This window comes from Hirundo rustica, chromosome 2, assembly GCF_015227805.2.
Source record: "Hirundo rustica isolate bHirRus1 chromosome 2, bHirRus1.pri.v3, whole genome shotgun sequence".
Classification (NCBI taxonomy): Eukaryota; Metazoa; Chordata; class Aves; order Passeriformes; family Hirundinidae; genus Hirundo; species Hirundo rustica.
The window spans coordinates 15,475,970-15,502,374 of record NC_053451.1 but is presented as its reverse complement, the minus strand read 5'-3'; the positions used below and the strand labels follow the sequence as shown (position 1 = coordinate 15,502,374).

At 41.2% G+C, this 26,405-nt stretch overlaps 1 protein-coding gene and 1 long non-coding RNA gene across 9 annotated transcripts in view; one reads left to right on the top strand and one right to left on the bottom strand.

Annotated features, from left to right (window-relative positions):
* APP (amyloid beta precursor protein) overlaps nt 1–26,405 on the top strand; it is a 211,836-nt gene that overhangs the window by 139,431 nt on the left and 46,000 nt on the right. For all 8 annotated transcript variants that reach the window (XM_040055536.2, XM_040055535.2, XM_040055533.2 and 5 more), the window contains 4 exons: nt 9,283–9,357; nt 9,536–9,694; nt 17,153–17,281; nt 19,314–19,413. In XM_040055536.2, the coding sequence (XP_039911470.1) occupies nt 9,283–9,357; nt 9,536–9,694; nt 17,153–17,281; nt 19,314–19,413 (463 nt within the window). The remainder of the gene's footprint in view (nt 1–9,282; nt 9,358–9,535; nt 9,695–17,152; nt 17,282–19,313; nt 19,414–26,405) is intronic.
* On the bottom strand, nt 9,688–11,487 carry LOC131378491 (uncharacterized). Its single transcript, XR_009207548.1, has 3 exons — nt 11,388–11,487; nt 10,572–10,711; nt 9,688–9,875 (listed from the first exon to the last, which is right to left on the bottom strand). It is a non-coding gene; the product is annotated as an uncharacterized LOC131378491 (long non-coding RNA).

Genomic DNA, 26,405 nt, shown 5'->3' with positions numbered 1-26,405 from the left:
GAGAGACCCTGCCTTGGCTAGGCATGCAGAAGGTTGGTGGATTATTCAGTCACCACCCCATCATTCCTTCCCCTTGAAATAATCTTTTTGTAAAAAATGCTGTTGAGGTGGATTTCCTAAAAGCAAAGGACAGTCAGTGCAGATTTCCTAGACATAATCTTCAGATTCTCACTGTGGTTTCACGTTTGTCTCCAATATCCTGGTATGTAAAGGCTAAACTGAGTAATTAGGGGCAGTATTTGGGTGAACTGTGTATTTTCTGTTTTAACATGAGCATCTGGAGGACCCTCTCAACTGAAGGGTGTGATTCGGGGCTTTGATTAAAACTGGAGCTGGTACATTCCTAGGCATCCTTCCTGGCAGCACTGAGACCACAGGGGCTGAGGCGGGTCAGCTGTCCCTCTCCTGCAATGTCAGTCCTCCAAAAACAAGTCAAATAAGCAGCTCTGGCCAGTTCAGCAACCTAAGTCGGCCCTGATAAAAAGCAGCATGATAGGTACATTAAAAAAAATTTAATCATTAAGTTGCCTAAGCTGCTTATGAGATCACATCTTAAAAGACATATGTCATGAAGTACACAGACCCTCTGCAGAAGTTTGACAATCAGAGTTCATTCTTAGAAGGGAAAGCTAATTTTTAGAAACTTAAGTTATGATTTGTAAGTATTGAACTAGCCTCTCCATGTTAACTTGTCAAATGTTAGATGCTATGGGCAAGCAGCAACTAGCCAGCTAGTTCACCATTCTGTGTTTCCTCACATGAACATCTATGTCCAACACCACTGGTTTCCTTTTCTGGTAACTTATTTTAAAATGTTTTGTTACATTTTCTTTTTAATCAGGTGTGTTCTTAAAATATATATATATATACCTGAAAATTAATATGGAGCTCTTTCTTGTTATGTTAAAAAAAATGCTGAATAAGTTAACTCAGAACGCCTTTGCTGTCAATGCTTTTCTCAGTAAAAAGAAAAGTTAACAAGTGAGAGTCACTAGCCAAGTCTTCCAGCTGACACAAACTTTTTTTTAATTCAAAGTCCAGTTCTTTCAAAGCTGAAAAGTAGAGCCTTAAAAAGCAGCAGAAATGCCCACATTTCTTCTAAAAAAAAAAAGAGAAAAAATTATCAAGTAATTCTTTAATCTTGATTAATGTCATAATCTGAAATAGATTTATTTGTTCACAAAATACTGATAATTTATTTCATTTAATAAAAAGGGTAGTTTTAAAGTAGTACTAGGTTTGGTACAACTTATTTTGCAACAGCCAATTAACTAGTAAAAAAATCCTATGCATTCTAGTTTACATGCAAAATGCAATCATCTAAGGTTTATCACTAAATGTGAAGTGAAATATTTTAAAACATGTCATCAGGGAAAATGTAAATATTCTGCATATCCTCTTTCTGAGATTTCCATTAGTTTACATGAAATTCTGACAACCTGTGTTTCTTTTTCTGTTGTATAAAGATGTTCACATGAGTAGAGACAAAGATTCTGTCAGTGGTTATGTCACATCATAGTTCACAGCTCATAAAAGACTTTTAGTTGGGAAGTCTGTCTCTGACATGATGCACCTCTGATTCAGACTTGTTTAATCCCTTGTGCTCTGAAGTGTCCATCCCTTTAGATTACACATCATGAAAGTTTTCCTGCACCACAACTGAAGCAACAAGGCTTATAAACTTTCCTAACTTAGAGGAAGTACTGTAAGGAGAATTACATTAACACAAAATTTTAAGCTTTTCCCAAGAATTAATAAGACAGCCTCAACAGCAGGAAAACTGCATTCCCATGCAAACAGGTAGCCATTCAGTGATGCATTTGTAACCTTTAAAGATTTGCTGTTCTCTGAAAGATAACAGGGAAAGGTTATGCTAACTGATTGCAAGCTGTCCTGGTTCTTGTTTCTTCTTTTGGTACAATTCCAAATTTGGTACAATTCTTTTTCTCTTTCTCTTTTCAGTTTGTTAATGCCTCCCTTACTTAGTTGCTGCTAAATATCCTGATGATCCAGATAGTGAACCTTACTCAAAGGAGCAGTATATTTATACATTTCTCTCCTCAGACATGTTGTGACGTCCTCATGTCTTGAATTTGCTCTTCCTTTGGCTGTCTACAATGTTTTTGGAATTATAGCATATAGAATACTTATGATAGGAGTTTAATGCTACCTTGTGTCCTAGAATGGTTTTGCTTCTTGGAAGTTTATTTCCAAAGCAAACATCTGAAAATACTGATACTCTCAACCTGAGAACCTGAAGAGGTCTGGTGTTCATTCAAGCTTTTTGGTTTGTTTGTTTTGATCATCGCATGCCACTTGTTCCAACATCCTGGATACATCTTCAGCTGATTTTTAGTCCCAGTGACACTGTAGAATCGCAGAATGGTTTGAATTGGAAGGGACCATAAAGATCATTTAGTTCCACGCCTGGCAGGGGCACCTTCCAATACACCAGATTGCTCAGAATCCCATCTAGCCTGGCCTTGAACATTTCTAGGGATGGGGCATCCACGACTTCTCTGGGCAAGCTGTGCCAGGGCCTCACCACCCTGAGAGTAAAGAATTTCTTCCTAATATTTAATCTAAACCTACTATCTTTCAGTCTAAAAGTAGGTTTAATTCATTCTTATCACTACATGCCCTTGTGAAAAGTCCCCTTTCCGCCTTCATGAAGGCCTTCTTTAGACAGTGGAGGGCTGCTGTAATGTCTCCTTGAAGTCTTCTCTTCTCCAGACTCAATAACCCCAAATCTCTCACCCTAACCTCAAAGAGGAGGTGCTCCAATCCTTTGTCATCTTCACAGTCCTCCTCTAGAGATGCTCAAGCGCGATGATGTGCATCTTGTGTTGGGCCCCAGAGCTGGGTGCAGAACTGCAGGTGGGGTCTCACTGAGCAGAGCAAAGGGACAGATTCCCTTCCTCAGCCTGCTGTCTGTGGCGCTTTAGATGCAGGATACACTGGGCTTCCTGGGCTCTGAGCACACATGGCTAGCTCATAGTGGTTTTTCATCCACCAGGACACTCAAGTCCTTTTCCCAGGACTTCTCTCAACTCACTCATTGCCCAGCCTATATTGATTTTGGGATTGACCCAACCCAGGTGCAGGAGCCCACACATGGCCCAGCTGAACTTGAACCTGTGCTTTTCCCAGGTCTGTCCAGGTCCCTCTGAATGACATCCCTCCCCTCTAGAGTACCAATCACATCACTGACCTTGGTGTCACCTAGCTGAGATTGCTCTCAGTTCTACTGTCCATGTCTTCAACAAAGATGTTAAATAATACCAGTTCCTGTATTCCCTAGATTCCACCATCTCTACTACTGTGTGTGGGAAGCTTGTTTCCCTTCCTTAAAATTGTCCAGTTAGTAGGATTACCCCCCTCCTGTAGTCAGGGCTCTTTGGAGAAGTTTAAAGAAGTTACTACCAGAAAAAAGGTCAAGACTTAAGTGTGGAACAAAAGCCCTCAGCAAAGATAAAACACCCTTTTGGCGTGACTGTGGCCTTCTCACTAAACCAATCTTCAGGCAAGTACCTCTGCTGGCCTGATTGTGCTAGCCCAAATGTCTGCCATAAATTCTTCACAAAAGCATGTATGCTTTTGTGCCCTAATGTAAAAAATGGGAGTGAGTTCTGCTGCTTCAATACACGATGAAATTTTTGTACTTAGCATCTCTGAATGACTTTTTCCATACTGCCTCTTGCTGTCCCTTACAGCTCAACTTCAAAAAGCATCTGCCAGGCTCTAAGGCCTGAATTTTGAAGAAGTTTTGACTTTGAAATGGCTTGCTGCTTATATCCCGATCAGAAGTGGTTATTTTTCCTGTACAAAGCCTCCAACCCTTGAAGAGCCCTAGATCTTTATGTTTTTCATAGGTCTGTGCTGTCAACAGAGGAGAATAGGTTTGTAAGTGCAGAGGCCAAGTTCAGCCTTTTTCTGCACATACATAACTGGGGAATTGTTTCTCCTCCTTGCTCTTTGGTGTCCTCTGTAGTGCTGTGGCATATTTCTCACTTGCAATTCCCTGAAGTGATGACCTTTGCTGGGTGCAGGAGTTCCCTGTGGGTGATAGCATGGCCCATGGATAGCTGTATCTTCTGTTGGTTAGTACACACACAGAGATGCTCTCGAGCACTGAAGTCTTCTGAGTTACAAAAATCGTCACTCAGGGCACAGCAGTCTCTACAGGAGTTTTGTTTCTGCAAACAGCCATGTAATTCTGGGTTTTTTCAAAACCTTTCAGTTTTGTGGCACCAGAGCTGAACTCTGAGGCCACTAATATACATCCCTCCCAACTAGCTGTATGGGTTGTCAGTTTATCATCCTGCCTTCCATGCCTTAAAAGGTTTAAAGAAATAAAAGGGACAGAGGCAGACCTGGTGGTCCGTCTGAAGGTCCCTTTAATCACATTACCCACAGTGGTTATTTTTGTCATGCCAATTAGCAGAGGGTTAGTTTGGGGGGATAAAGATGGCAAGGGAACTCTTGCTCTGAAAATCCATGACTGCTCTTTCAGAGTCAAAAAATCAGGCAGATGTCAGAGATGTGATTTTAAGAGAGGAAAGGAGAAGAGGGAGAAGGAAATCATAAAGTTGCTAACCTAGGCCAGTGTTCAAGCTTGAGTGCATCACTATAGTTTATGACTTGGCTTAATTTCTGGGCCTTCTGTAAATTCAATCCTTTCTAATCACAGAGGAGCAAAGAGAACTAACTCTGTGAATAAAGCAGAAAGAACCCTGAATATTCATCAGATATTGGTTCATATATTCACCAGAATGGGATAAAACCCAAGAGTGGTTAGATGTTGTTACCAAAAAAATCAATATATTTTGTTTAAAAGAGGCAAAGAGAAAGAAAGACAAAAGAAAAGAAAGAAAGACATGAAAAAAAAAAAAAAAAAATAGGGGAATGGACAGACAGGGAGCATGATAGAGATGAAGCAGAAGCATATCACCCCTCCATGGGTCCCAATGACATCTCATTGTTCCCCTCCACCTGACCTTCTTGGTGGTGAGGATCCCCTGCCAAAAAGCATAGAATCCCATGGATTAATATATGTTTGGGCAGGTGGGAACACACGGATACCTCCCTGAGGGGGGCCAGTTAGACACTGTCCCTTGCAAGGCTGTGGATCTGTTGCATCATATAGTATCACATGCAGTGCTCTGGTGCAGGATCTGGGGACTCCCTTTGGGGGATATTATGGACCAGATTAACACAGAAAACTAAAGGAAACTAAGCCTCTGAATAGAATGGATTTGACCTAGAAAGGTTTGAAATACACCCAAAAAATGTGATTAAAATCAAACGAGGTTAGATGTTTTTGCCAAAAAACCTTGATATATTTTATTTAATAGTAAAAGAGGCAAAGAGAAAGAAAGACGAAGGAAAGAAATAAAAAAAGAGTTGTGTGGGGGGGTGGGGGGTCTGGAAGACAGTGACAGGGGTCAGGTAGAAACATACCACCCTTCCAGGGGTCCCAACAACTTATCATTCTTCTCCTCCATCTGGTCTTGGTGGTGAGGGTCCCCTGCCGTGGCGGTGCTGGAAAGTATAGAATCCCATGGATTAATATATGTTTGGGCCAGGTGGAAACGCCAGGTGCCTCCCCTAAGGGGTCTCTGTTTGACATTGTCTCTTTCAACACTGTGGATCTGTTGCATAATATTGCGGTGCTCTGGTGGCAGGTCTGGGGACCCCTTTCGGGGGGTCTTTGATGGGCCATGACACCCCCTCAGCTGTCTGTCAGGAGGATGTAGCTTTTCCTGGAGTGAAGGGGCCCCTGGCCTCCTCTGCACAGCAGAGGATGGGCTTTCACATAACACCCAAACCCCTCCTCCTTTCCCCACCCCCCCCCAACTGGGGGGGGTCTGTGGAGCCTGGCAGCAGATAAGCCTGGGGCTATAACCTCCATCCCCTGCTGGGCTGGATCCTGCAGTGGATGCTCTTCCAGCTGCTTTGAACAATAGTGTCACTTTCCTTATATCTGCTTGTAGGTGGTTTAACTCCCATTTCAGGGTTTTGGTCAGGAGGCCCATTCAGGGTAGGCTTGGGTGATCTTCTGTGCCGCTGTTGTGTACTTTTGCTATAATAGGCATGACTGTAACATTTCAGTCTCTGACACATCCTGCCACCAGTGGCATGTCAGGTCTCTGGAAAGGTGCTGCCTACGTACACAAATTATTTTCTCAGCCCCCACAGTCATACCGCCTAAGCACAGTTAAAAGCTGAATGTTTAATGTGCACTGAATACACAGAAGTGCTCTGAGAATTGCAAAGTTTTTTTCTAGAATGCATCACTGTGCTCTAAATTGTAGCATCGTTTCATGTCATCTAGTCCTGTTTTGTCAGAGAATCAGTAAAATCTCCTGTGTCAAAGTACTGCAGTAGTAGTATGTGGGGTGACCTATAACTTCAGTGCACTGCCCATCATGTCCTCTGTCATTAGTTCCTTGCTACAACTCCTTGTAAATTTTGTTTTTCTGCTGCCTTAAAGCTTGGCTTTGTGAAGAATGAGGTTCACTTTCTTGGTAAAATTTTAGAAGTTTAATAAAAAAATATTTAGGAGACAGAAATAAAACAAAGGGTTACGCCAGATGCTTGGCATTCAGCCAAAAGCACACTTACTATCTTGGAAACACCTCTTTAAATACTTTTTTAGCCTGTTGCATATTCATAAACCATTATGCATTATTCAAACATTCCTTTGAGTTTAGATATTCTTTTGCTGGGTTTTAACTTTTGACTTGACTTCATGCCACCCTGTAGATTAAATCAATATGTTTTATTTCGCTTCCTCGCTCCATCCTGTTCTCACCCTCCCTGATAATGGAGAGTCAATAAATTCTCCCTTATGGATTCTAGTGTCTGTCACTGTTACCTTCATCCAGATAGGGTGATCCACAAATGTGAGGAATTACTTAATTGCCTTCACCTTTCTTTGAGTTACTTACATGAATAAAAGCATTTCACACTACTATTTCTAAGTTTTGTTAACAGCAAAAATAAAAACTATATTCATACATCAAAGTGATTCCAACATTATACATATAGCATTCATTTTAATTTGTGAAAAGCCAACTTTATAGTATGTATTTATAACAACTTCAATTTAAACATCAATGGGTGTTGTCTGATAAGAAGATAATGTAAACAGAAGAGGCTGTTTTAGGCTGACAATTACATAGGTTGGAGTACAGTTCTTGGAACTTAAATTTCAGCTTACAGTTCCCAGTAAGAGTGGGGCGAGATAAAAACCATTATTCTAAATATTTAATTTCAGGTCTCTGCCTATAATTGCTGCCTAACAATGTCCCTGGTGAAGCCCAAAAGCAGGCAAAACAATTTCCCACTTTAAAGTTTTCAGCACTCCAGTAATGTCCCAAAAGATAAGTCTCCATTCTTTTGGGTTGTTACTGAGGCCAGAATCTCTTAGAGATAAATAATTTCACTGACTGTGATTTGATCTGGTTTTACCATAACTGGATGTACTGCTGTGTTGTCTACTAGGGTTTAGGGTAAAAGGGAAGATTGAAACTTGACAACAAAATCCCATTGAGTTGTTTTGGAGCACAGGTGTCAGCCTGCTGGGTAATCCTACAACCCTGTATAGAACTGAGAGGTATTACATTTCAAGGCCTGGGACTTATAAAAGTCCCCTTTGAGCCCAGGTTTGTGGGGTTTTTTTTTTTAAGGCACAGGCTCAGCCAAGTACCCTGAGGCACCACCAGCACTTTCCAGTCTGTTCATCAAAGAGCCTGATTAGCAATGTCTGATGTGGTGTATGGAAAAACTGGGAAGCCTGAGACAGGAGGTCAGTGCTGGAGGCCCAACTTGCAAACATGAGACACAGCAGGTGCTGCCTGCCTTTGGTATTGGTAAAATTTCAGTTGTCCATTTTGGACTCTTGAGGTTTTTTGTTTTTTTTTTTTTTTATCTTGACTGTTTCTATTAAATGGTGTGGAATTGTGTGTTTCATTGAGAAGAGAAGGAAAGGAAATGCACATTGTGAGTAATTGCTTATAGGTTTATTATTGTGCTAATCCTGCACATAAATAGTCACTTTGTGTGCACTTCATTCAGTGGGAACGGTTGTTCCTATATAAAAGGTATTATCTGAGGAGATTGCTGTCTAGGTGTGCAGTGAGTGAAGGCCCTAGTTAAGGCCACAGAAAGGTTTTGGGTCTCGTGGACAACAAGTTAACCCACTCCCTAACTATGGAAATGCTACTACGCTGTGTTACAGGGAGAGGATGCTTCTCACATTGCTGAAAGAAATGACAACAAAAGATCTCCTATGTTATTTTTCTGATGGTGTTATACTTGACATACATATTCAGTTCTTGGAAGTGTTTCTACAACCCCTGTTTCTGGTCAAATAGCTAGGCTAGCACAAATTATGTGTGATTTTTGATCTGCCCTACTCAGGCCAGTGATGCAGCCTGAATGAATTAGAAGGTTTTGTGGTGCCAAAAAAGGTGGCATGATCTGTGGGAGGAAAGATAGAGATAGTGCTGAAGGCAACCTTGCCCCTGATATATTAGAGCTGTGTTAATTACCAAAGAGTGGGAGCAGCCTTGCCCTCGCAGCTGTGGTGTGTGGGTGTGATAAAAGAGTGAGTTGAGTGCTAAAGTGGTCAGTTAGAGTCTGTTGGCTGTGCTGTGAGGGGGAAGGGACAGGAGGTCATGAGAGGGACAGAAAAGGTTAGGTGGCCGTGATAGGGACAGGAAAGAGCTAACTGGGACTGCAGAAGGAAGACAGAAAACAAGGAAGAGCCAGAGCTGTGTGGAGCTGCACATGGGAGGCTACATAGAAAAGGTATGAAGAGGCTTTTAGATAACAGGGTGCTGATGCTTGAGGCCTTCTTGGGTTTCAGGGTTACCTCCTCCATTAATGAATCAATGGGAATGAGTTGAAATTTACTCAGTTTGTCCCAGGTTGTATAATAGGTAAAATCAGTTTTCTTTCTGTCTGAGATTAAAAAGGGTTGGTGTGTTCACCCATGGAGTTCTCCACTTCATTCGCTTGAGGGCTGGTTAATGTGTGCCTTTATAGTGGAGTTGTGTGAGCTTGGCTCAGTGTTCAGATGTACAAGTAGTGCTTTTTTTAAATTTTAATAACAGGATTCTACCTTCATAAAATGTTGTAACTTCCCTTTTTTTCTAGAGATAGAAGGAGGAGAGGAATGTAAAAATATGACTCTTGAAGCTGCAGTGCTTGGCTGCTGCTAAACCGTGGGACAAGAGAGGAAAAGAGGAAAGTCACACTCCTTTTTTTGTTCATTAGGTCATGAGAGAGTGGGAAGAGGCAGAACGCCAAGCAAAGAATTTGCCCAAGGCTGACAAGAAAGCTGTTATCCAGGTAAAGGAAAATGGAACCACAACTTTACCATCTGGGGCCCCAGTTAAGATAAAAGGGGTGCTGGCTATGATGTAATTTAATAATCTACTTGATGGTGATTTCATGTTATTCTCTGCTCTTTTTTTCCCGTCTCTGCTGATGTCTTCTCTGTTTCTGTTGTGATTGATGTTTTTTCCAGCACTTCCAGGAGAAAGTGGAATCACTGGAACAGGAAGCAGCAAATGAAAGACAGCAGCTTGTGGAGACTCACATGGCACGAGTGGAAGCCATGCTGAACGACCGTCGACGCATTGCTCTGGAGAACTACATCACAGCCCTGCAGACTGTCCCGCCCAGGGTGAGTGTGATACCACAAGCTCTGCCAGCTGTGTCAAAATCAGTTGTTGTCCTGGGGGAAATGTAGCTATCCCCACGTGTAGTCCAGCTTTGGAGCCGGGAGCGTGGTCACTGTGCAAGAGCTGTGACAGCAGTCAGACGGTTTGTCTAAACGCAGACACGAGCTCCCCCTGTGCATATACCTGTTGATGGATAGATACATAATAAAGATAGTTAAACAAATCACGTGGAAGTGATTTGGTTGTCAGAAACTGTAGCTGTTCACAGATCCTGCAGGAAGGGACCGGGCAGACTCAGCTGCCAAAAAGTCACCCAGGCTCTCACAGGATCTCCTAATGCAGCATCCTGCAGACAAACCAAGGCTTAAAGGACATAGCCAAGGCTGAGAGGAGTTTAGATTAAAAGCACACTAAATTGACAGAAAACAAGCCCACATTCTTTTTTGGCAGCCCTGATATGGACAGGATGATAAGAAAGAAATCTGGAAATAGTACCCCATCTTTCAGTAAAAAGAGTTATCTGAGCCTAAACTCTAGGATTAGTCTGCCCGCCTACTCTATAAACCTGTGATTTTTTTGTTGTGTTTGGTGAAGGATCTTGTGAGGATTGTTGGATGGCATGAAGCTAGCACACGAGCAATTTGAAGTTGTCTGCTTTGGATGTGATGGCTGTTGGTGGGTGTAAACATGTACATTCAGAATGCAGATTGAATGGAATTTAATTATATTTCTGATATTTGTTTCAATACCACAGTAGCTGGTCAGTGACTCCAGAGGAAGAGAATTTGCAAAAATACTCAGGTGCTAGGACAGAATGCCACCTTTATTCTGTTATCACGTGCCTCTGTACTAGATATGAGGATTCTTGGGCTCTGATACCTTTGGGATTGCATCTGGGGCCTCCTGGGAGTGCCAGCAGGAGTTGGTGAGGGGCAGCTGGGTGTTCCTCTCATCCAAGGGGTTTTCCAGATGCCTTCTGTCCCATCTGGAGTGCCAGAACTGATGTCTGAAGAGGCTATCTGAAACAGAAGCTAGATGGTGTTAAAGGAATAAAGTAGGTATTTATTAAAATGATTTTAAAGGATACACCTTGGGCACTACAGGAGCGCAGCCATGGTTTGACCCAAGATGGACGACCAGTCATGAGTTTTCACACTTTTATAAATTTTGGTCCATTTACATTTTGGGGTTAATTGTCCAATTACAGCTTCAGGTTATGAAGTCTCATCCTCTCAGGTTGCTTTTCAGAATTTGCTATTGTTTATACTTTTCTGGGCCCAAAGCTGCAACGGTGTCCTTGGTTTTCAGGCTGGAAAAGGATTGTTTTGTCTAACTGAACTGTGAAGAGAACTTACTAATACTTTATATGAAGTTCAGAGTCCCGCACTAAGGTGGTACAGAATCTGAAAAATATGAAAGCTGAAACTTAAGGCATCATGAGAAAGCAGGAAATTGTTTTATGTATTTCTGGCCTCTTGAGCACTTCCTATATGGAAAAAACATTGTTACTCTGCTGAGTCTTTTAGTGAGTTACACCAATATGGCTAACATGATTATGTTACTGTGCTGGCTTGAAAGCAAAACCAGCAAGAGACTTCAAGTCAGAAAAACAATTTAATAGCAGGGGTAGGGGTGGGAAGTAAACTAAAACAAATGCAGTAGTACAAAAGATCACTGACAGAGTCAGAATACAACCTGATACCCTGTGGTGGTGGTAGCAGTCCAGATGAAGTTGTGTTATTGAAGCAGTGATCCCATAGAAAGGTCTGGTAGCTCTTGTCCTCTGGGAATCCAGTGGGTAAGGCTGCCTGTGCTGTCCCAAATCCCAGATTATATCCAGGTGGGAATGCTTGGCTCCTCCCCCTGGGCAGAGCATCTCACAATGGGCTGATATCATTCTATGAGTCTTGCAATGGGTCCTTGATTGCCCATTAAACAGAGATAGCTCCTGGAGGGAGTTATCTATGAGTCATGCAGCAGGGCATTGATGGGCCATTAACAGAAGATAGTCTGGAGGGAGGGGGCAAGGGAAACACTGCCCAATGTAGCTTCAACATCTCATGTAGATGGTGATAGAATACATACTTTGGGCACATCTTGCATTGTAACCTAGGACAGTTACATAATTTAAATTTCCTTCTGAGGTGAAACCTGCGTATTTGGTGACAATGGAAAATTGATCATTGTCTTAGTTCGTTATTATTGTCATCATAATTGAACTTTTTTTCTCCACCCCATGGTACAAAACTCTTGCTTTTACTGTGTCTGCCAAGTAAAAGTTAAAATCTTTCACTTAGGTAAAAGTATTGTGGGGTGACTTCAGGGTAGTTGTGTGAGGAGTTTCCGTGTGTTTTGCTGTACTAATTTATGGAAAATTAAGCTAGTCAGTGTTAAATTGGTAGAGGATGTTATTTGGCCTGAGTGTGAGTTGCATGTTATGACTTCTGGCCACAGTGAGGGTAGTGAAAGGCTTGAACTCATTAGGAGATAGATTAGTGAGTTATAAACTGGGACGAAGCTTCTTTTAAGAAGCTGCAGCTGTGGCTCAGAAATGAGGTGAGTATATAGACTGACCACAGGTCATGTTTGCTTTCTTGTACTGTGGTAGTTCACCAAAGGTAGGGCTTCACATCTGGCTTTGGAGCCAAGTTTTCCTGCTTTGAAGTTCAGCCTTGTACATGTGTAATCCTGTCCAAAGAGTACCACAGCAAAATGATTTGATTGCAAGCTGTGTGTGTGTGTCAGGCTGGCCGCTTGGTGCCTCAGTTATCTGTGGTTGTTGAAGGGTATGGTGAGGACCACACACAACAGCAGAAAGGTCTTTACAGCTGCCAAAATGTGGAATGCAGAGGATACAAAGTAAACTTCAGCTGCAGAACTCTAAGGGGGAAAAAATGTTAACAGTGACTCTGGGACCAGAAAAACTTGCATTTTGTGCTTCTGTAACTTGTAGTCAGCTCCCAGGACGTTTAAATTACTGGTACATTTCCTGTATTAGGGGGAGAGTGCCAGGCCTGAAAGGTGACATGAGTCCAGTAAAAGTAAGTTTTGAGGGTACTGTTTGGAAGACTAAAGTGCATTTTATATTGAGTATATGTTCTACATCAGCTAATAATTCTCAAAAGAGTAGTCAGCAAGCATGGAGGTAACATTAGCTCAAGGTGCTACCAGACACAGACTCATCTCAAAATAACACGGGTCAGCGGTTTAGAAAATAATGTCTTTAAATAAGTCCTTGTTCAGTCTTGTAGACGGTCTTGTCCTTGCCTCAGCATTTTTTGGTTGTGTGCTCTGTAGTTGATGACAGTTGAGGTGTTGAACTGCTGCTCAGGTGCATGCCAAAGCACTTGAAAACACTGACCTTGAATTCAGCAGGATGATTTGTCTGGTTGTATTGAGAGAGAGGAGGAGGTTTTTGAATGAACAAAAAGAGGACGCATTGTCTTTGAAAGGAGGGTCAAGTGTCCCAGGAAATAATTAAAGGGGGTTACTAGGGCATATAGAAAAAAAAAAATTAGGGAGGCCAAAGCTCAGTTAGGACTTAATTTGGCAACTTTTGTGAAAGATAAATGTTTTTACAAATATATTAATGACAAAGGGAAGGGTAAGAACAACCTCGGTTCTCTGATGTGGGAGGGAATTTATTGGCAGCAGTTGAGAAGGTGGAAGTGCTTAATGCCTGCTTTGCCTCAGTCTTAAGTGGGAAGACAGCTTGTCCTCAGGACAAGTGTCCTCCTGGGTTGGAAGAAGGTGTCAGGGAGCAGAATGGTCCCCCTGTTATCCAGGAGGCAGCAGTCAGAAAACTGCTGAACTGCAGTTTGGATGTTCATACATCTATGGGTCCAGATGGGATCCATCCCAGGGTGATGAGGGAGCTGGCAGATGACCTTGCAAAACTGCTCTCCATCATCTGCCAACAGTCCTGGCTCAGTGGTGAAGTTCCAGATGACTAAGCTGGCCAATGTGATGCTGATTCACAAGAAGGGTAGGAGGGAGGATCCTGGAAATTGTCGGCCAGTCAGTCTGATCTCGGTACCTGGGAAGGTACTAGAACAGTTTATATTGAGTGTCATCATGCAGCACTTAAAGGATGGCCAGGGTATCAGACACAGCCAGCTCAGGTTTAAGAGGTGTAAGTTGTGTTTGACCAACCTGGTCTCCTTTTATGACCAGGTGACCTGCCTGGTGGATGCAGGAAGGGCTGTGGATGTTGTCTATTTGGACTTCAGCAAGGCCTTTGACACTGTCCCCCACAGCACACTCCTGGATAAGCTGGCAGCCCATGGCTTGGACAGGAGCACTCTGTGCTGGGTTAGGAACTGGCTGGATGGCCGGGCACAGAGAGTGGTGGTGAATGGTGCTGCATGCAGCTGGCAGACAGTCACCAGTGGTGTCCCTCAGGGGTCTGTGCTGGGGCCAGCTCTGTTCAATATTTCTATTGATGACATGGATGAGGGTATTGAGTCTCTCATTAGTGAATTTCAGATGACACTAAGCTGGGAGCATGTGTTGATCTATTGGAAGGTAGGATGGCTTTGCAGAGATAACAGCTGGAGGGATGGGCAGAGTCCAGTAAGATGAAGTTTAGTAAGCCCAAGTGCCAAGTCCTGCACTTTGGCCACAATAACCCCCTGCAGCGTTATAGGCTGGGGACGATGTATCTGGACAGTGCCCAGGAGGAAAGGGACCGGGGGGGGGGGGGTACTGGTCAACACAAACATGATTCAGCAGTGTTCCCAGGTGGCCAAGAGGGCCAATGGCATCCAGGCCTGGATCAGGAATGGTGTGGCCAGCAGGAGCAGGGAGGTCATTCTTCCCCTGTACTTGGCCCTGGCGAGGTTGCACCTTGAGTGCTGTGTCCACTTCTGGGCCCCTCAGTTTAGGAAGGATATTGAGAAGCTCAGATGTTTCCAGAAAAGGACAACAAGGCTGGTGAAGGGCTTGGAAAACAAACCCTATAAGGAGTGACTGAGGGAGCTGGAGTTGTTTAGCCTGGAGGAGAGGAGACTCAGGGGTGACCTTATCACTCTCTACTTCCTGAAGGGTGGTGGTAGTCAGGTGGCGGTTGTTCTCTTTGTCTAGGCAACAGCTGACAGAATGAGAGGACACAGCCTTAAAGCTGCACTGAAGGAAATTCAGGCTGACATTAGGAAAAAGTTTTTTATGGAAAGAGTGATAAAGTACTGGAATTGTCTGCCTGGAGAGGTGGTGGAGTCTCCATCCCTGGATGTGTTAAGATTGAGTGTGGCACTTGGTGCCATGGTTTAGTTGAGGTGGTGTTAGGGCATGGGTTGGACTTGAAGATCTCTTCCAACCTAGTGAGTAATTCTGTGAATCACCCGGCACAGACACACAAGGATTTCCTAGTCAGCAGGGCTTCACAAGAGCTTTTTAGATCTGTATCACTTGTTAAAGTAATGTCACAAGCTTTTAGGCCATATGAGATTACCAGATCAGAGCTGAAGCGTGTATATGGATAGTTATAAAACCAAAACTGAAACTCCCTAGGTTTGTATTCCTACACAGAGTAAGTTTCTAGCATTTTTTCCCTGCTTGAGAAAAAAGCAGTCTCTGCCCCTTTAGGGAAACACATTGCATTAAATAGTCTTTTATTGTTCTAAACTTGAATTATGGATTTCTGCTGCCATAACAAGATTTCTTGGTCAGACATGCTGGAGGAACATGTCTCCATTTCTACTTTATAGTGATATAGTGTTAGAAAAAACACTGAAAGTGTACTGTTAATTTACCCAAGTGACTAGTAATGCTGTTAGTGGTATTTGTTAGATATTTTCAAGATTGTTGTCCTATTAACAGATCTACTTGTAAAGTCTCATTCACACATTCCAGTGAATACAGACACACTATGAAAAAACAAAAGCTATTCTGTTCTGGTTTTAGACATGATACTTAACTTGGAATATCTCTTGAAAAAAAAAATTAATTTTAATCCTTTTCTGTCTAGTCTGTCCTAGCCTGTTACCTGGATGTGTCTTGGGAGCAAGAAAAGTTGAATTATCAGGAAAGGTAGCTAAATTTCTTGTCTTCAAAGTTTTCTTGTTAAACTTTCTGGTCTTCTAGCCTTCCTTTTGTTAAAGCTTTACAGCTGACATTTCAGTTGTTTGGCCATTACCACAAGGTTTTGAGGATTCCACTCTCTAGCATTTGTCCACAGTTTCTAGCAACTTCATCTGAGAGTACCTGACTTGGGGGATTTTCCTCATGAGTGAATTTTCAGCAATGCAGACACTAAGTTTAATTCTCTGGCAGGATATGGCTTCACACCTCTCTTTCTGTCTGAAATATCTTCTCCAAATAACCTTTGGTTTACTTTCCTCAGACAATTTTGAATCTGTTGCTTCTTTTAAACTGAAGAGATTTTGAAATCTTTGGAATTCATTATCTTAGTGTTCACCTCTTATGTAAATGCTAAATCAGTTTAGGCTCTATATTTGTACATGAATTCTTCTTAAAACCTCACCTTCACCCTCAGTTCTTCCTGCTTTAGAAAGCAGTGCACAGAGCTTCTGACATTTTTTCACTTCCATACTTTCTTCCCTGTGTCACTGTCAGTGCCTAGACAAGCTCTTCACCGCTTCTCTTCATTCTTTAATCTGCTGCACAGTAAGGTCATCTTTCTATTCCTTCTCATCGCTCAGCTGCTTCAGATAGGATGCACAAGTGAGAATGGAGAGAAGGGGACTGCATTTCCAGAATCCATCATAATCTCAGAGTTGAAGGTGGATGTCTTAGCTGGATGCTGGAGAACACTTCCTGTTTTGGCACTGTATTGTTATGCAGAGCAGGAGAGTACAGAGGAATGCATGTCTTAGCCTTCAGTGCTCTGCCATCACTGTGTATATTTTTCAAGTTCCCTTCAGCTGCTGATCTTTTCTTTCTTTGTATTCAATTACGTGCTTGAAAGTGTATATCTAGTAGGTTGGACTAATTAATATTACTTGCAACAGACTTCACATTTTTGCAAAACCTGGCATCTAAGCTGAGAAACTTTAAAAAACTGGGCAGATGTCTCTTTTTTCGTATGGGTTTTCAGTCAGTTGTGTGTTCTGGACGTGTGTGTTCCATACCTCAGCTCAGTGGTTCTTTTCCTCTGTTTTCTCCTCTGGTGGAGTAACAATAGTGACAGGGTAGGAACATTGTGATAATTTTTTTTTTATTTTTTTTTTCCTTAAGTTTTGCAGTCAAGTCTGGAGATTGGTTATTCATGGAAACCTATAAAGTCTGAACACCCTCCTTGGGAACATTGTCTACTACCTACAACTGCAATTTAATGGTGCATCCTGATGGTGTTCAGTTGAGAGGATATTCCTTATAGTAGTCAGAGTTGCTTTCAGAAGATAGTATCAAGGGCTTTTGGCTTGGGTTACGTCTCCAGTGGAAGAAATGAAAACACATGTCATTCTAAACTGATGGGGTTTTGTTCTTTTTCTTCCTTGTAGCCTCGTCACGTATTCAACATGCTGAAGAAATATGTGCGTGCTGAGCAGAAAGACAGACAGCACACTCTCAAACACTTTGAACACGTTCGCATGGTAGATCCAAAGAAAGCTGCCCAAATCAGATCTCAGGTAATCCCCACTGACAGTTAGTGAGGTCATGTTAGTTCATAACTATTGTGAAATTTCCGTCAACCTATGTTTTATAAAGTACCCGACTCCTTTCTGTGGACAGCTTTAAATGCAATCAAAAATAATTTGTTTTCCGTCAAAAGATTAAGGCAAAGTGGTGTAGTAATATAGGTATGATTTTTCTTCATAGAAGAGCTGAAAACAGGTTTTATCTATCTGGACCATGAGTCAGTCATGGTCATGTCCTGAGAAGCCTTCCAGAGCATTAATGCTGAGAGCCTTTGTTAGTGCTTTGGTAAATAATAGCTCTGGGAAAACATCAGTATTAGATTTAGCAGTAATACGTGGTTGTGCTTCTCTCAGCTGAAATGGCAGAAGTGGTGTAGCAATCTGACTGTGACCAACCTTTCTATAGTCATTGCAGAGGCACTTGTAATGTCTATAAATGTGATTACTGCGATGCAGTCGAGTTTAATGTGTTCTTTTAAAATAGACGCTGTCATTCGTGGCATTTAACTTCTGAATGTTACTAAAGTCCTCAATGCATATGTTAAAACATTTTTTATCTTGTCTTCATAAATCATAGAAGGCAAGAGAGCAGAAAGAAAACACCCAAGATTGAAGATGTAGCTGGCTTTCAAAACAGCAATTAAAATTGGAGTCACATTGGACAAACTGTAAAAACAATGTGCTGGAATCTGTGGAATCTGCTGCTGTTCCCTCTGTAGGATTCAGTGGCAGGCACTGTTTCAGCCACAATTTTTGATTGACATCACTTAAAGAAAAATCAAAACCATGTACCTCCTTTGATGGCAGATTAGATTTTCAAACATCTGTTTCAGCCAAACGTGTACATTGAGGTCATGCTGTCTTGAAATTGCTGGAGTGAGAAATGCACACTTCTAAAAGTCTTCTGCAGTGAGTGTTGTCTTTGCCTTGTCTTAAGCATCTAACATGATTTTTTTCCCCCAAAGTCATTGGATTATTTAATAACAAAAATCAGTGACATTTTGCAGAGTGCAGGTTGTGTGGCAGCACTGGTGAAGAATAGAAACTGACATAAATACAAGAAGTGCAGTGTATTGCCCAATATGTCATTGCAGGAATGAGTATTGATATAGCACCTTTGTGTCTAGAATTGGTCAGACGGTTGGGGAAATGTGGCCTGGGAGTTCTGTTTGTGAAATGTTTTTCAGTGGAAAATGGAAAGCAAAATATTTTGTTCAGTAGCATAAATACTTGGATCGAAGAAATCATGTTGCTGTCTGCAACTTATTTACTGGTTAGGCCTAATTATCCTGTGAGTCTTCTAAGTCTTTTAAGATGCACCTCAATGTCTCCTCCTACTGAAGAAAGGTGATCCTTGTGAAGAGTACCTTGGAGGAGCACATATGTGATGTCATAACTCAACCTGTAACAATGTGAGGGCACTTGAGACAATAGGGCTGTAATCACATAAGAAGATGCAGTAATGCTTCTGGGTGGAAATATTTTTGTTTGCAGCTGAAAATGTTTGCAGTTTCCAAATGTTACCTTTTTTAGTTTTTCTTTGGAGGATTGTTTCTTTTTGCAGTATTTTGATTAGGAAATAAATAAATAAAACCAAACACCTGAAACATTCTGATGCAGCAATCACTGCCCCTCACTTGGTTTACGTATTATGTGAAAACTTATGAGTATGGGCAAATCTAAATGTTGCTGAAAGAAGAATGAAACTGTGGATTTCTGCCACAATAGCTGCTTGTGTACATGTTCTGTCTCACAACAAAGGTAAACCGCTGCTTTACATTACTGCATTTTCATGGGATTTCAGGAGGTTGCTAGGGAAGAGCATCTTAGAATGGTATTTTTGTAGCAGCTGTAAGAGAGAGGTGAGTTTTGTAAGGGGTTTGACAGTCTTGATACATAGAGCATATTGAAATTTTACACCTGCACAAGTGAAAACGGTCTTGCTTCCTGTAATGTATGAAATTTGTGATAATGTCAAATTATCCATAGTATTCCCCTCCTTCGAATACTTTTGTTTCCATAGGTTATGACACATCTACGTGTGATATATGAACGCATGAACCAGTCTCTCTCCTTCCTCTACAATGTGCCTGCTGTGGCAGAGGAGATCCAGGATGAAGTTGGTATGCAAACTTCTAATGCTGAAAAAGACATATATTTCTGTGATAAGAAATTACCACCAAAAGCAAAAATAAATCATCTCACTTTTCCCATTGGTATATTGCCTCAGCTGAAAAATAGAAGAGTAAACCTAGCTACACTCTTTGATTTTCAATTAAATTATAATGAACCCTTGGAAGACAAATCCTGTATAACCTATGCAGTGGCATCATCATAGTGTTGTAAATTAAATTGACAATGAGATTTAGCAAATCTATCCTTTGGATATTTAATTTACTTGGTAAGTATTTATATTATATAGACTGTTTGGAAATCCTACAGCTAAAAAATTGGTTGCAGAACCAAGCATCTGAGAAAAGTGTAGATATCAACTTGGCAGTATCCTAGTGGTCATGCATTTTAGTTCTTGGGCAGCTATCAAATTGCTATCTCTGCTCCTCCCTTTTTTTCCAGGATACAAGCTGGACTGTGGATGAGTCCAGGAAGCAACAGTCCTATGTTTGCCTCTTCCCTGAGAGCCGTAAAGGCAGATAGCTGTGAGGGAGAATGGCCTTTCCTTCCATCCAAATTTTAGCTCTTGGCTGTGGGATTGCTGCAGTGCAGAGATCTCCAGTACAGCACTCACACTCTGCCGTGTGCTGCTATTGCAGCAAGGCAACTGCTTGCAGTTTTGGACATCACATTGCTAATGTGTGTCGTTAAGAAAAATTAACACCTGGTTAAATGTAATGGTCGTAGACGGGACAGTTGTTTTTGGAGCAGCTTTTTTCATAAGTTGGAATACTCTGCCAAATGGCAGTTAATGTATTAATTTTGCTAATAACCAGCTTCAGCGGACTAAATAAGTAATTCATTTCTTCAAAACGTGAGGAAGGGAGGCATGCCACTGCAGTAAGGATTAGGATGCATTTAGGACACAGGGAGGGGATGGACAGAGAGTAGTGGTGGATTCATTTTCCCAAAGTATGAGTTATGATGGAGATGTGCTTCTGCTTGAGAGAGCTGGAGATGAGATCAGGAAAATTTGGAAGGGATTGAGAGGCAGCCAAAAGGTTAGTAATTGTCCTTACCCATGTGTTCTATGCTCCATAATTATAAGGCACAATCAACAATCTCAGTCTGTGGGTGTAGAGTCATTCGGGGGGACAACATCTTATTGATAATTTGAAAGCATATCATTTCTGTAGAAAGTGGATGTCAGTACTGTGAGGTCTTTGAGATGCTCAGTTAGTTTTGTTTTTATATTGCTATCATTCTCTTGGGGTTTTTGCTTCAAATTTCAATTTCTTCTATTCTTGGTAATGTTAGTGCTTGTTACTGAGGACATTCTTATAAATTTTGTTCTCCTTTCTGTGTACTGAAGTGGAACAAGAATTTCAGAATCTTTGAAGTGACACGAGATCAAAAAGTCTAGTAACTGCTGAGTGGTTTGCAAGAATCTGACTCCTAATCTCAAACGTAGTACTAACTTTTTAGGGGCAAAAATAAGGTGTTATTTCTTAATAAGATGAGAACTGCTCAGAAATCATGAAGAAAATGTTTGTCACAGTCTCTTGAGTAGTTTTTCCTTACCTTGATTTTTTTTTTTTTTTTTTTTTTTTGTGTCATGTTTGGTTTTGGGGGTTTGTTTTGGTTTGGTGTTTTTTGATTTTTTTATGGTTTAGGCTGTGCTAAAAGCTATTCAAAGTTTAAAGCAATTTAAACAAAATTCTCATAGTTGGGAGTTACTACTTTAATTTGTGCTGCCTAGTACCTTTTCTGAGTAAAATATCAGATGTGGGTAAAATATCGGATGTTGATAAAATAGTTTTCCATAATGCACTGTCTTTCAGTATCAATATGTTTCTTGTTGATAATATTGTCTGTATACTTGGTTTTACATGTTGGCTTTAATGAAAGTTTGTGGTGGTCATTCCCATCTGTTCAAGAAGACAGTATCCTTCTAGCTTTGAGCCTTCTAACTCTGATCATCCTGTTTCAAATTACTGAATTTCTTAGTCTCTGTTCTCTTCCTAAATGTGTGGAAAAGGACATCTATTGCAGCTGCAAAATCTGTGGAAAAGTAAACTTCTAGTAAAACTTCACATTGTAGTATTCCCAAGAAATATTGCAACTCTCGTTAAAAAGACAAATGTTTGCCTAAATACATTTTGTTTGAACTATTGACTTAAAAAGTCTGAGTCAGTAGAAAATTTGAAAAATAAATGAGGTAAGAACATCTCACACAGAGTGTCTGACTAGTAAATTACATATAAGGAGACATGGTTGAAAATAGTTAATTTTCTTTTTTTATTATAGTTTAGGTTTCTAGTTCCACTCAGCTGCCGAGTTCTTCATGAGCAGGTATTACCTTGAGGAATAGGTAATCTTTGCTTTAGACAACAGAGCTCTGACAAAGGTAGTTTTTCCTGAATCAAACAAATAGCTCTAGGAGCATAAATATAAATGAAATCTAGTTTGCTGTGAATTTGTACCATGGGCTTAATTCCTCTTACATCAAATTTAATGCTGGTTTTCAGTCAATTTTTCTCATTGCTAGAAATATTATTGCCTATTTTTCAGAGTTGATCAGATACATCACAGTCTAGCAGTTGGACATTTGAAGTTTCCTTAAAATACAGACTATGTTTGAGGTTTCTGCCTTAAAAGGCAGGCTTACAGCCATTGTTTCAATGTGCGGAATCCAAAATAAAAAAAATCCAGGTTCTATGCTGTAGTGGTTTCACATTTGCCAAATTCAGTGTAGTGGTCCGATTCTCTTTTTGTGGTAGAAAGATTAGGAGAAAAGCAAAGCAGGTTCAAGCTTAAAAATAAACAGATAGTTTTATTAACACACACTAAAAGAATGGAAAAAGAAAGTTGGGGGGAAAAAACTAAAACAAAACAGAATGAAACTTCAAAAACCCTCTTCCCTCCCCCTACAAACTGTTAGCTTTCCTACAAAATAACATAAAGAGACAAAACCTGTGATTTTCAGTCCATTTCACCATTTGAAAATAGTCTTTCATCAATTCTTTAGGAGAAGAGTCTCTCTTAGAGTCATGGATCCCACTGACAACCTAGAACAGTTCTCTTGTGAGTTTTTTTAACTGTCACAAAAGCAGCTGCCCAGGGAACCCTGCCTGTGTGACCCCTCCCATTAGCAGGTTCCCAAGCTGCTTATGGGTCTTAGACTCTTGTATACTGAGGTGTCACCTTTTAAAGGTGAGTAACTCCAAAGGCAAAGGATTCTTCATCTCAAGGAACAGAGATATCTTCTCACTTCTTCACTGGCACAGAGGGCTTCTCATCTCTATCTCTGTTCAAGCATCTCATGGGTTTCATATCACTTAGTCCATCACAAACACCTTTGCTCAAATCCACACACACAAATCTAAACAATCATCTCCCCAAATGCATGTCTTTCCCAAGATTTAAAGGTCTAATCTAAATACGGAGTTCATTTCCATGGCTCAGTAAGAAGTCCAGCCTAAAATGGAATGGCAGACTCCTTAACCTTTGTCCCAAGAGTCGTTTCACTCTTGCTCCTCTGACTTCATGCTGTTTCTTCTCTGTGTTCTCTCTGTCTTTCTTTTCTCTCTCAGGGAAAAGTTAAGCCTTGGAAGCTTCATTTTGCCAGGAAAGGGTTAAATCTGCCCAGACTCTTTTTCTCTCTCGATGCTGCTCATGGTGTTAGATTTTCAAGGCCAAGGCTGTACTGGTGACGGGGGAAAAAACTCATGCAGAAAGATCAGAGCTCAGAGGACCTGGGCAGTCTAGAATCAAAAAAAACAGGAAGAATCATAAATGCCTTTTTTGCCCACCTCTCAGTTTAAACATGGCTTGTATCAGGGGCCTGCCCGGCCCCCCTTGCTGGCAGCAGATGGGGCTGGAGGCACAGCCTGGCCGGGCTCTGCTCTGGGCCTGGGTCAGCCCAGCCCCAGCCGCCCGCGCAGGGCACAGAGCCCGGCCAACCCCTGGCTGCTGTACAAGGTTACCTTTCTCTCTCTGGCCAAAGGCAAAAGGGCTGGCCTGCGGGAAATCTGAGGGGTTTTTATATGGGTACCTCCCAAAGTCTCGATTGACATTCTCAGTGGTCAAAACAGATGCTATTATCCCAAACTAGCCTGCTGGTAGGTCCCTGTCCTTTCTAACGCAATTCTTCCATAACTAAAAAATCAAACTGTGCCGACCCATGACATATGCTTAAAAACAGGCTTTTATGCCTTTTAAGAGCAGCCTTTTCTTGTTATTTTCAGAAGCCCAGCAAAGATGGGGGCAAGAATTTAGTGTGAAATTTAACAGAGTTGTAGTCCCCATCTGTAGGTGTCCATCACCAGCTGATGTCCACTGGCTTTAACAGTGTGTGTCGTAGGAGCATATTGATAGTTGGAAGACCCACCACACTCCAGAGGGTAGAAAACAGCACTTAAATTAATGAGGGCTTTAATCCTAAACATTTGAGCAATGTGAAATGTGCAAATGCCCCATAAGGGTTTCAGGCACTGTAATGTAACAGCAAATTCCAGATGTGTGAGGAAGGATGTTGCTGGCTGTCTCTTGTTCATGTTGGGGCAAGGGGAAAGAAGCCAGTCTGAGAGTTGCAGAAAGGGGTCACCTAACCATGGTTGTTCTGAAAAAGCTTGGAAAGAAGCAGGTCATTTGGATAAGAGACTGTTTTGGCATCATCTGCAAATGATTTCTCAAGGGGCAGTGATGCAAATATGCTTAAAAAACAGGTCGCTCTTAGTAATTGATGTCGTTCTTGGCAATAAATGGAGTTTTGTATGAGCAGGAGTACGCCCGATGAGTAGGAGAGTGGCACAGAAAAAATATCTGAGCAGATTATTTCCCTACCTACCTATTTGTACTCACCTTTTCCCTCTGATAAATCTCATATACCATTTATTATGTATGGAAACCCAGAAAAAGCAATAGTTGGCTTTAAGAGAAGTCAGCAGTTCCTTTGAGCATATCCTGCCTTAAATCCTTATTTGATTAGATTACTTATCCATGCATGTAAAAGGCAATTTATTGCAGAGTAGCACAGCAGGCATAGCTTCTGCATCTGAAATATCAGAGCTTTGTGCATCAATCACGTGGGCAGGCAGTGATCTGAATTTTTAATTCTATGTTTGCTACTTGTTTCCAAACTGATGTCCTCATCTTCAACTTTTCTAGCCCACCACTGAGGAAATATTAAGCACTGTAGTAATACCACAGCAGTATTGTACTGAAGCTCTGAAACATTCAGTTAGAAGCAATAAGTAAAAGAATATTATTTCATCTGTCCCTTGACAAATAAAATCAAACTATTGTTATTTTATTATTCTGTCCATTCTGCCTGTCCTGTTCTTCTGCGGTGTGTTCTGGATGTCACACCCACATTATGTGCCTAGAAGAGAAGGCAAACCCAGGCTGACCCGAAATCAGTGCCTGCTTTCAGATATATGTAGTGTGCTGTGGGTCAGGTGCTATTTTAAGCATTTTGTGCTCCAACTTAGCATGACAAAATTTGAAACAGGAGATGTTTGCCTCTTGACATTTGCCTTGCAAGTTCCTTTGAAGATTTTTGTATGTATTTTCAGAAACAGGATAAGCTGCAGCCTCAAGATGTCTGAAGTTTTAACACTTCCTTAATCATCAGGCCAAATACCTGCCTGAGTGGAAGGGAAAGTTAGTCCTACCTCAGCTGGTTCTGGTCTTTCACCATTTATTAGACTAATTTTTGATTCCCTGTTTCTACCTTGTAATTTTGACCTGTAGTCAATTCACAGCCTTGCTGCATTTCTTGCCATGAGTTGAATTAGGATGCTGTTCCCAGACATTCTGTGGTATCCTTCTTAAGAAGTTTAATGGTATTAGTTTCTTGCCACAGGCTGACAGTTCAAAACCACAACTAAAGTTGTCTGGGGACTGATCTGGGGACTGATACTGCAAAATCAGAACATGCTCCTGGACGCTTTGCAAAAGCAAATTCTTTGTCTCATCTTATTTGGTGCCATTCCATTTGTGATTATTTTCTTCGTCCTCTCCTTGAAATGCTATGTTTTGAATACGTAATTAATAATGTCTGTCAGACTGCAGTGGGACTTCTCAGTGTCTTGTTTTTCTGTAATTCTTCCTTGTTCTGTCTAAAAACTTAGCTGATGGGAAGAATTCCACCTTCAAAAATGTTAAAGATGTTGAAGCAATACTTATTTGAAGTTGAGTTGCCCTAACACGGTGTCAGAATAATAAAGGGAAGTTGACTTACACTGACTGTGTCAAAAGCTTGTCTAAAGGTTTCCAAGAGTATTGTAATAGGATCATACAGAATGGTGTAGCTCATATCAAGTAAGAAGAGTAATTACCTTGTAACTCAGTTTGTGTGTTAGACTAGAAAAGACTTGAAATTGCTTTTTCTTTGTGGAGGTGGTAGTTCTAGGTTGCTTAATAGGAACCAGTTCTAGCCTTCCTCTGAAACTAGAGGCAAAAATACTGGCAGCATCTGATTGATGCTATAATGCCTTCTTTTTTTTTTTTTTTTTTTTTTTTTTTTTTTTTTCCCCTAGTAAAGTAAAACAGTGTTGTTGAGGCATGGGTAAATGAATTAGCACTCCAGGATTTATCTGCACTGGGATAGACCATATTCAGTGAATTGGCAGAGAAAAATAAAGACTAGGCACTAGTGGTGCTCATCATTAGGACAGTTGGCTTTTGCACTAGTTGCCAAATGTGCTTCATCCAGACAATGTAAATAGAGTGAACATTTGCAGTAGTTGCAAAAACTCATAACTGGGGAAAACTGGACGATGCCTATTCAGGTTTATGCTTTCTTCCGTTCTGGAGATCAGTGGAATTGTCATTTCTAAACTGCCCCAGTCGCTTGGCTGGTACTGTGTAGGGGAGTGTTCAGTTTTGGATGCAAGGAAACATCATCTTTGCCAAAGCAGAAGTATTGAATTTCCCTCATCTCTTTAAAACCAGCAGATTTTTCTGTGACAGTAAGTATTACATTGAGATTTGTTGGATA